The 10,514-nt window shown below is 47.7% G+C and overlaps 3 protein-coding genes across 3 annotated transcripts; 2 read left to right on the top strand and 1 right to left on the bottom strand.

The window, feature by feature from the left end:
• Positions 1-2,632: 2,632 nt before the first annotated feature.
• CSUI_004081 (8-amino-7-oxononanoate synthase) lies at positions 2,633-6,243 on the top strand. The gene is made up of 2 exons (XM_068064276.1): positions 2,633-4,618; positions 5,164-6,243. The coding sequence occupies exons 1-2, from the start codon at positions 3,971-3,973 to the stop codon at positions 6,226-6,228; spliced, it is 1,713 nt and encodes a 570-aa protein (XP_067923750.1). The 5' UTR covers positions 2,633-3,970; the 3' UTR covers positions 6,229-6,243.
• Positions 6,244-7,123: 880 nt separating this feature from the next.
• CSUI_004080 (uncharacterized protein) lies at positions 7,124-8,895 on the bottom strand. The gene is made up of 2 exons (XM_068064275.1): positions 7,881-8,895; positions 7,124-7,174 (listed from the first exon to the last, which is right to left on the bottom strand). The coding sequence occupies exon 1, from the start codon at positions 8,810-8,812 to the stop codon at positions 8,492-8,494; it is 321 nt and encodes a 106-aa protein (XP_067923749.1). The 5' UTR covers positions 8,813-8,895; the 3' UTR covers positions 7,124-7,174; positions 7,881-8,491.
• Positions 8,896-9,236: 341 nt separating this feature from the next.
• Positions 9,237-10,514, top strand: CSUI_004079 (uncharacterized protein; the record flags this gene model as incomplete). The annotated part of the gene is made up of 1 exon (XM_068064274.1): positions 9,237-10,514. A coding segment is annotated over exon 1 (378 nt), but the record flags the coding sequence as incomplete, so codon positions are not given.

Below are 10,514 nucleotides of genomic sequence, written 5' to 3'. Positions count from 1 at the left end.
TGAGCGAATTTCTAGTATGGGAGAAGACTCACCAGTGCCTAGTCGAGAGGTCACACCCACCAGTCGCCCTTCTCGGCTTCGCACAGCGACTCCACCCCTAGAATCATTACACTCTTTCAATTGCTGAGCCGTTGAGTGCGTGATCTGGCCTTTCTTGGCCCCTGGGAACTTCGTCCGTTCTGCTGGTCGTTTTCTCGAGTTCCGCGCTTGACGTGCGTCGATCTACTGATTTTCGATTGGGTCCTCCGGCCCTGTTACTTCCGTGTCAGAAAGCTCTTGGTCCCTAGAATCGATTGCTACTGTCGTTGGTCTGCGACGTTTCCTTGTTCCTGTACTGCGTCGTCACGAATGTGAGACTTCGGTTGGTTGCAGACGGTTGCCTCAGCTTCGTGCCGCTCGCAATCGCCACTCTGGTGGAAACTAGGCCACAATTTCGTAACGATCAAGGCAGGATTGCAAAATGCTGACATGGACAATTGTGGCCTGTTCTGACTTGAGGATGCGTTACGGCCTAAGTTGGCCGGTTTTTAGTTTTTTGTCTTTTTCTAACATTTCTGAGCTTCAAGACTCTGGATAGGTTCCCCGATCCTTACTAACTCTATTAGGCTCCTCTAGCAGCCCTACTTATTGCTTGAGTGTACCGTGCCGTCGCCGTGCTGCCTAGGTGCTGTCGCGGCTCAGAAGGTCCGGGATTGCGATCTTAATAGAAACTGCCTTCCCGCCTTGATGCGGGGTTACAATGACTCCTCAAATTGTCAGCGTTACCTAACGCACTTCTAATTTCCTCGGGAGTGCCTTAGTTGCTGAGCTTCGCTGAAATACCCTTCGACGATGCGTAAGTTGGGGGATAGACAGCGCTTGCCCCCGCTCGGCGCTATTTCGGGCCGATCCTTGCTTCATATCACGCAAACGGAGTCGTGCACTTCCTTTAACCCCGATAGACTTCCAGACACTAAAAAAATCCCCCGCAGATCCTTTTGGGTTAGCTTCTTCTTTCAGCCTTCCCTAGGAAGCGGCATTCCCCTTGGTCCCCTCGTGCAGCGCCTCGTTCCCCTTCTTTGGTGATGTAGGCGGTGCGTCGGCGATCTGCCTGCGATGCTCAGCGACCTCGTGTCGTAGTTGTGTCTTCTCCGGAGCTATAACTCTCCGGGATCGCCTCGCCGACTCTGGCTTACGACTGTTAAGTCCCGGAGTGCGCGATCTGGCTGCCTTTCCCGTCGGCGATCTGGGCGTTGCGGTTGATGTGCGTCGATCTCCTGGTTTTGCCTTTGCTCCTCCGCGTTTGATGCTTTCCCGGTAGAGAGTTCTTGGGTCCAAGAATTGGGTGCTACTGTTGTGTGGTTGCCAGGTTTCCCCACTTTTCCCCTGCGGCGTTACATAACTTGCATTTCGACAGGTTGTAGAAGTCTGCCCTAGCTCTGTGCGGCGTAGATCGCCATTCCGTTAAAAATAGGCCACTATTTCGTGGCAATCGAGGCAGGATTGCAAAATCCTGGCAGATACGTCGGTGTTGCTCCGGAAGAGTGGGCTTCGTTTCTAGCCGTGGCAGACTCTGCTTACAACAGTGCCGCGCATGAGTCCGCACAAGGTACTCAATTTTCCCTTGTGTACGTCGAGCCGCCGGACGACTTCCCGGAGTTGCCGCAGAGCGAGGAAACAAGCCTCAACAACGCCTTACAAAAGGCAGCAGCACGGCTAGCATTAGCAAAGGACAATTTGGTCAAAGCACAGGAGGCGTGTGAGGTATGGCCGCTCTATTAGCACGTGCTGCCTTCTGCCGATGAAGCGGCCTCGAGCCGATGCCTCGCAGAACGACACCGCCGCAGGTGTTAAAGTCGCCGGTTGGACGAGGCGGATGTGTACCCATACTCCATCGAGGCGAGGCTCGACTCACGAGCGCGGAAAAGCGCGACGGACGTCGGAGCGCCAGTTATTAGTGAAATAAAAAGATTCCGAGCTGGGGGAAACATGAGCTATAGCACGCTGTGATATGCTAAAGCCGGAGGATATGGGGCTGCTGAAGAGTCCCAGCGCTGGCGAAGACGCAGCGGTTTTCGTGTGATTCTGTGCTGCTGTACGACCCAGGCACGACGGTGCTCCCGTTTCATCCATACGGTTCACCGAGGCACTGGCGGGCCCCTGGTAAACGTCCGTAGTCACTGAGTAGGCCTGGCCGCTGCGTTCGCGAGATCCCAGCGTCTGATGCTTTGGACGAGGGAGACGTTCATCCGGATGCTTTAGGTTCCAAGTCAAGGCTCCACGCGGAAAAGCTTGCACGTTTCTCTTCCCGGATCCGCAGACGAAAAGGGCTACAAGATTCGCAGCCAATGCGTGACCGTCAGCAGAGGCCACGCGGTCGCCACGAGGCCAGAACCGCGTGCCTTTCTCGCTGTTTACGGGACACCTTGTGGTTGTCCGGAGCTCCGCGTAAAAAGATTTCAGATATCTGATAGTTTGCCATGCGGTGGTGCCACAGTGCAGATCGCTTCAGCAGCGGGGTGCCTCGGCCGGCGGGACGAAACCCGAGCAGCTTGCCGGGCACAGCGAACAGCCGCACATCCTACCGGGACCTTCACTGCGCATTGCACTGCATCTTCCCCGCGGTTGTTGCAGCCTAGTGCTACACAGACGGCAAATTTACTGCCCTTTCTTAAGAGCCTGACCCGTGTGTGTCTTTTGCTGTTGTTTTTGTCCTTGTTTCTGTCGTGGATGTCTGCGGGGTCCGGATTCTTTTCTGTTAGCTTCCCGCTTCCTCTTCCTCGAGCCGGGAGGTAGAACGTCATGCGCGTAGCAACCCAGCGTGCGTAGTGCCCTGTCCCGACGATTGTTTTTCCTGGCCCGGGTGTTTCATCGGAAACCGACTTTTCTGATGCTTGCTGTTCTTTGAATATTGTGGGACTATCACCTATAATCGAGACTGTAGTCTCTCCAGCTGATCCCTGTATTAGACGAATGTCGGGTTGTGCTTGTGGTCACCAATAGCTTGCGCCGAAGCTTCCTTCGCTGCAGACTTTTCGCAGTGAGATGCCGGAGCAGGATAACGTGTTTCTGTTGTTCTCTTCGTGGCCTTTTCAGTTGTTGTGGCTGGTTAAGTCGAGTTTCTGTGAATATTGTCATCCGTGACGCAGTACAGCTTCAGAGAGGACGGTTCTAGCGGCCCGTCAGCGCGTCGTGGGCTGCGGGTCCGGTACTTCTCCGGTCCTTTCTTTTATTTCTGCGCCAGTTGTGCCACTATCGAAGCAGGAGAGCATGTGAATTGGCTCTCTTCAGCTTCTGTCTTTAGCGTAGGCTCAGATGGGCGTGGTACCGCGAATCAGCTCCGGGACACCGCTCTGTACCTCCCGGCGGCCGCCGGAAATCTTGTCTCCACTGAAGGTCTGTCAACCAATGTGGAAGCTGTGCCTGGAATGTTCTCACTTCGGACGCTTGTTGGCGGGGTAATTTTTGTCCCGGTCCATATTTCGCCAGTGGGTTGAGCAGCCGATCCTCTCCCACTGAGCTCGGGTGGTTGTCTCGCGGTCCTGGAGCGAGGAAGAGCGCAGGGTCTACCGATTTTTCACTAACGCTGGTGACCCCCCGTCCATCCATCACTGTGGAGCTTTTTCAATTTTGGAGTAACCTGCATTCAGCCGTGGACGAGCGCTTGGTTTTGCCGCTTCCGTGACTCGCCCGGTACTCCCGCAGCCGGTTTTTTTTTACGGGTGCTTTCCCCCCTATAGCCGCGAGTAGCACCGTTGTTTTCTTTGTCGGAGAGATAGTCCGGAGGACGCGGTTTTTTTCGGGACCTCTTTGAAGTTTCAGTCTCCGTGGCAGGGAAGGGTGTCTCCGCCCACTGTACTGAGTTGAGGTTCTTTTTCCTAGCTTCACTATCCCGCGGCAAAGTCGAGGCGGTAGAATTGTTGTTTCTACCTTCCGTCCCCTTCCTATCCAACGAATTTTGCTGCTTCCCTGTTCGTTTTTCTTTTCCGGAATGGCCACGACATTCTTCCCCAAGGGGAGCTCCACGCATCCTTTCTTGGGTGCAGGAGTGGAGTGGGCGACAAATTTAGACTTCTTTCAATTCGCCTTTCTCTCTGCTTCGGTCCTTGGCATTGTCTTAGCGTTTTTCAGTGATGAGGTGAGCGCAGGATCACTGCGATGGAGTTGGATTGCTACCCAATTACTTCCAATGGCTCCGTTCTCCAGCAATGTTGCATTCAAGGACGTCGAGAGTGCCTTAGTGAAGGCCGCCAGGCAGAAGACAGGCGGTCGTAGGGCATTAGATGATCTGGTTGCTGCAATCCAAGAGGGAACTCTTATCCCCCTTCCGAGCAAGTGGGCGGCTAACGCGTTCTCAAAGGCTCGATTCTATTGGACGGCACTCAAGATTAAGTATGGAGCCGAGAGCCGAAGACAATTCTTCTATCAGATGCTGAAAGTTCAACTGAAAGTGGCCATCCGCCCAGGGGAGACGGAAATGGAGTCCTACAACGATACTAAGAGATGTATGAAATCAAGGGATATGTGGCCCTTTGCCTATGAGGTTACAAATGTCAAGGATCGCCAAATTGTCTGCGAAGGCATCAGGGCTTATCCGATGAGCTCATATAGCTATCTCGACTTCATTAGGGAACCCCTGGTACGTCGTAGACCTCTCCTCTTTTCTCCCTTCCCCGCAGCCGATCTCCTCGGAACAGTATATGATCCTCGTAGCTCAAGGTTTCTATGGAGTTCAATGCGGTGTTAACTGACCGCGAATAGAGGCACAAGATTCTTCAGTTGAGAGGGGGAGTCAAGCAGCGAGTCTTCCCTGTTTGGCATTTCGTCACTGGATCTCCTTGGCATGCCTCTAGCAAAGAGTGGTAAAGTATACTATGTCTTTTTGAAATGGAGGCTTACTAGCTTTCAAGGACTTTTCTTCGTTGCCTTCCTACAATGTGCGTTTGTCCTTCGTGTGTCCCTGTTTCGCTATCGTGTGAATAGAGTGTTTTTTTTCAAAGACGACTCGCGGACGCATACGTTTGTGCCGGTAGAACATGCCGTCTCGTCTCGTTCAGGAGTGTACTCATAGTATCCGTGATGTTGACGTACGGTGAGACAGGTCAAAACCGACAGTAGGCGTTCTTTCCGATGCAGGACGATTCTCTCTTTGTTTCTCTTTTCTTCTTCGTTGTTTTCCTTCAGGTTCAAGAGGCAGCGGTAGCAGCAGGTAGAACGTGGGCCACAGGAAATCATGGAGCTCGTATGCTAGGGGGGAATGCTCGTATTTTGCGTGATCTTGAGAAGATGGTGGGTCAGTTTTTTGGACGAGAGGATTCCTTAATTTGTGCGACGGGGTTTCTAGCTACCATGAGTGCTATTTGTGCGATAGCTAAAGGGACAGATCTCCTTGTTGGAGATGGGCGTGTGCATGCGAGTCTTCGCTCGGGGATGAAGCTATCTGGAGCTAAGGAGATGATTTTCCGACATAATAATTGGCATCATCTTCAGCAAATTCTAGCGAAACACCGAAAGAAGTATCGTAACTGCTGGATTATTATTGAATCGGTGTATTCTATGGATGGAGATATTGCAGATCTTCCTGTGGTTAGACGATTAGCCGACCAATATAACTGCCGTATTCTCGTAGATGAAGCTCATGGGTTAGGTGTCTTAGGAAAGACGGGACGTGGTCTTGAGGAATACTTCAATATGCCAGGGGCAGCAGACGTTATTGTCGGGACATTCAGTAAATCGATTGCGGGGGTAGGTGGATATATCACAGGTGATCGAGATCTTGTCGAATTCTTGGATTTTCATGCCCCGGGAAGTGTCTTCTCAGCTCCTTTAACAGCCTATTCAGCGGGTGGGGCGATGATGGCGTTTGAGTTGATGCAAGGAGAACAAAGCTGGAGAATAGCGAAAGCACAAGAAAACTCGAAATACCTACGACGTGCCCTTCAGACAGGAAATGGACACTGGCCCAAAGATTATCCAGCAGATCGTAAATATGAGGTCGAGGGTATGGAATGTACGACAGTCATTCCTGTTGTCTTTCCAAGTGACAGTGACCGTCTCTTCCGAGTCACTCAAGCTATGCTGAAACGGGGATGGATGGTGGCCGCTGCGGCTTACCCTGCATGTCCTCTTCATAGACCAAGAATTCGCGTTACAGCCACGGCAGCGTATGATAAGAAAATGATGGATGACTTTGTTAAAAATCTCGTAGAAGTTACAGTTGAATGTGTCCCCAGTGAGTTGCTCCGATAAAGAGAAAAAGACACCGTCGAGGACGTGGGAAAGCATATCTTTTTTCTGTTCTCCGTGGTGATGGTACATGGGTAGATGAAGAGGCCAATGAGGAGGGGAAGGCGGTCAGACACAAAGAGAGGGAGGAGATTAAAGATAGACTATAGATAGGATAGAATTGATATGTTTCTGTCCGTCTTTTCCACGTCTAGAGAAGAAGAGAAGGAGGGGATGAGGAGGAGGTACTATTCGTCTTCATGGCTGTCTAGTAGTGCTTTCTGCTTTTCTGTCTTTTCTTCGGATTCTTATGTTCTTCTCTCTCTGTCTTTCACTATCTCTGTCTATCTATCTGCCTCTGTCTCTATATGTGTGTATGTATGCTATCTATCCATCCATCATTTGTAATTCTTTTCTCGTTCGTACGTGAACAGGAGGGAGACACTAAGCTCGAGAAAGAAGGAAAGAAAGAAAGAAAATTTTCTTTAGAGGAACTTGAGAAACTTGTAACGCTTTTCATTTGTCGTTTCTCTCAATCTATCCTTTTTTACTTTTCCTGACTGTCTTCTCTTCCTCTTGCATGGAGAGGAAACCAAGCAAGCATTCTTATCAATCTTTTTAGTCTTCTCTCTATCTATCTTCAGGTGTATGTACACCTAAAAAAAAAAAACCAGTCAGGCGATAGCCAAGAAGAATCGACCTTCGTTTTTCTTTATCTTTCAGGGGCCAGCTAGACATGTCTTTATCTGGGTCTTCCCAAAGAACGGACTTTTCTCTTTCTTTTTCATCGTAAGCATCGACCAGAAGACCAGTCAGCACCTCTCTCAAGAAGAAGAGAAATCTCTCCGAAAGACAAGGATAAATGTCTTTCTACTTTTTTTCTTTGACAAATAGCATTTCTCAGATTCTATGGCTATGCCTCTCCAAAGGCCATATAGTCTACAAGGCTCTCTATAGATTTTGCTCCTTTCTGTAAACAAGAGAGAGAGAGAGAAATACACATAGACCTTGCTATGAACGGACGTCCGAAAGAAACGCAACGCGACCCGGGCTCTCTCCCCAGTCAAAAGAGGAGGGATTCTTGGAAAAGAAACGTCACTTGGATGAAAGTTCTAAGGGTGTCTAAAAGACATCTTGAATCTGGAAGACTTACCATCCTCTACTCCTCCTCATATCAAAAAGTAAAATGATACTTCCCACCGTCCCCTCCCGCAGGGAAAGACAATGGCAGTCATTCGCTTTTGCTTTCACGGAAGCCTTCAGTTTTCTTTCTTACGCCTTTCTTTGATCGAAATTCCTTTCTACCGCTTCGCCTTCTTTTCGAACCCGACTTGGCGATACAAGGCTCAAGTGCTGCCTATCTATCTATCTATCTTTAATCTATCTACTTTAATCTATCTTTACCTTCAGTCTCTCTATCTATCTACCTTTGATCTCTCTATCTTTAATCTACCTGGAATCTCTCTATCGATCTTTCATGCCTTTGCAAGGGACGGTCGTTGGTCAGAAGCTCTCGGAGGTTCTCGAAAAGCCTTTGAGTTGAGACAAGTCGACAGAGAGAGAGATGTTTAGAGATAGGGAGACGCATCGTCCACTTCAAAGCTCTTATGCACCGTATATCGAAACAGCGTGTCTCTCCATTAGGACAGTCTTGAGAGGACAGCTCATTTTCTTACGATTCTTTGCTTTTTCACACTTGCCGTCATAGAGACCTAGAGAAGCAAACGACCGTCGCCCCATTCAGGTCAAGTAGGTTCTGGACTTTAGACGTTGGATGTGGGAAAGAGAAGGGAAAAGAACGGAAGGAGATAAGAATGCAGAAAATTCGTGAGAGATCTCAACACACTTGATCTTAGGGTCTCCACAGAATGGAGCGGTGCCAAAGAAGTTGAGAAGGGAGACAAAATGGAAAAAGAAGAAAAAGGAAGGAAGCAAAACACACCTCTCCTCTCTCTTTGAACGTGAGAAGAAAGGTATCTTCCTATAGTCTACCTATCTATATCTACCTATATATACCTATCTACCGGCGTCTGACTTTAACTTATCTATCCCCCTCGTATCTACTATGTGTCTCTCTATCTAACTGTCTGTGGTCTATCTATCTTTGACCTATCTTCTATCTTCTATCTTTATACAAATGTATCTGTCTTTAATCTGTGTATCTATCTTCAATCTACCTTTCATTTACCTATCTTGGATGTATCATTCATCTGCCTACCTTTAACTTATCTATCTTTGATCTACTTTTAAGCTATGTACTTTTCACTATCTTTAGTCTATCTTTAATCTATCTCAAATCTATCTTGACGTATCTATCTTTACTCGATGTATCTCCCTCCCTTTCTCTCTCTCTCTCTCTTGGTGACTGACGTCGCCTGTATAAGTTTGTCCCTCTCTTAATTGCCGTCGACTTCATAGGACCATAGACAAGAAAATCCCTTCTTAGAGATCTTCTCGAGAGAAAAGGAGATAGAAAGACAGGAGAGGTGAGAAAGAAAGAGTGAGAAAGAAAGAAAGAAAGAGTGAGAAAGAAAGAAAGAGTGAGAAAGAAAGAAAGGTGTGTTGGATGATCATTCATAAGCTCATTCTTCAGTCTTGGCGGTTTCATGCTTCTTCCCAGGAAAGAGCAAGTTCTTTTCTCTCTTCTTTTCAATTGCACAAAAAAGAGGCCGTTCCTCCTCCACCTATTCTTCGTCTTCTTCTGCTGCGTATTTCTTTTCTTCTTTCTCTTCTCTTTGAGAACCTCTCATGAAAGAAAGAAATCCGAGAGATGCGAATCAAGAGAAGGAGGAAGAAGAAGGAAACAGAGGAAGGAGGAGAAGACCAAGAGAAGACTTGTCGAACTCGCTTTCTGTAGCGGGAAGTTTGCCTTATTCTTTCATATCTTATAGATAAAGAAGAAATAGAAAGAGAAAAAAGAAGAAGAAGATTTCTTATGGTAGTTCTTCTTTTCTCTCGATCCGTCGATCAATCTATCAATCCTTGCATGCAATGAATTGCAAAGGCTGCCTTCCAGAGGAAAAGAAGAAGAAGAAAAAGAAGATTGAGAGGGTCAAGAGCAAGTTACGAAGACGAATAAATCGAAGTGTTCTTTCTTTTCTTCTTTTCAAAAGGAAGAAAAAGAAGAAAGGAAGAAGGAAAGGAGGGAAGAAAGAAAGAAAGAAAGAGATGCGGCGTAGATTTCCTAGAGAAAAGAATCGAAGAATGAATGACTGGAATTTCTCTTCTTCATTTTCTTCACATTCTCCCAGGAATCGTCTCCTCACATCTTTTCTCCTCAGCTGTCCTTCGTTTCATCTTCTTTTCTTTCATCTTTTCTTTCTTCTTTCTCTGCTCTCACATGAATGAAGAGACTCTTCGCCATCAACGTTTTCTTCTTTCTTCATTAATGTATGCTTTCCTTCTTTCTTTCTTGCTTTCTTTCTCTCTTCCTTTATTTGGTTCGCCTCCTTTTTTCCTATGTACACGGAGCATGGAATCTCTTTAGGCTCTCTTCTCTTCCCATCTTTCATTCCTTGTTCTTTTTCTTCTTTTCTCTTCACTCCTCTTCTCTTCTTCTCAGAATGACAACTCGAAAGGACGTAGAAAATGTCTTTTTGCATATAGATGTGTGTCTAGAGGTATTTCTTCTTTCTCATTCCTCTCTTCTTTCTCTTCTTTGCTTGAACGTTCACAAGACAAGACAGCAGTCGCCCCGGTTCTTCTTCTTCTCTTTCTTCTTTCTTTCTTTGGGACTTCTTCTTTCTCTTCACATCTTCTCTTGTCCTTCTTCTTCTTCTTAAAGTCTGCTTTCCCCCTTCTTCCCGTAACACCTGTTGAAGAAGAAAAGCATCTTTCTTTCATTCTTACTTATCAGACCCCTCTTCTTCTCTTCTTCCTCTTTCTTCTATCTTCTTTTCTTCTTCTTTCTCCTGCAGTTTCCTCTCCACACAATGGAGAATTGCTCGGGAAATCCTTTGCCTGCTTCTCAGTATGTAGACTTTAGCCCTATCTCGGACGACGGGGAGCCGTCTTCTTCTTCTGGTAATGTCTCCGCACCCCCCTCCGCATCATCTTCTCTTCCTTTATCTTCTTCACAGTATCCTTCCTCTTCTTCTCCTCTTTTTGTTTCGCCTCTACCATCGTTTGCCCCTTCGTCTTCTTCTTCTTCTCTTCTTCACAGTCAGAGAGAAGGGGGAGATCTCTCTTTTCATTCGGCCTCTCATTCAGCTCTTTCCTATTCTTCTCTCCCTCTCCCTTCTTCTTCTTTCTATCCCCAATCGTCTTCTTCTTCTTCTCCCCCTCCTTCTTCTTCTTCTTCCCTTGGATTT

The sequence above is a fragment of the Cystoisospora suis genome (genome assembly GCF_002600585.1).
Source record: "Cystoisospora suis strain Wien I chromosome Unknown contig_1838, whole genome shotgun sequence".
Taxonomy (NCBI): Eukaryota; Apicomplexa; class Conoidasida; order Eucoccidiorida; family Sarcocystidae; genus Cystoisospora; species Cystoisospora suis.
Note: the sequence above shows the minus strand (reverse complement) of the source record. Positions and strands in the feature narration are given on the sequence as shown.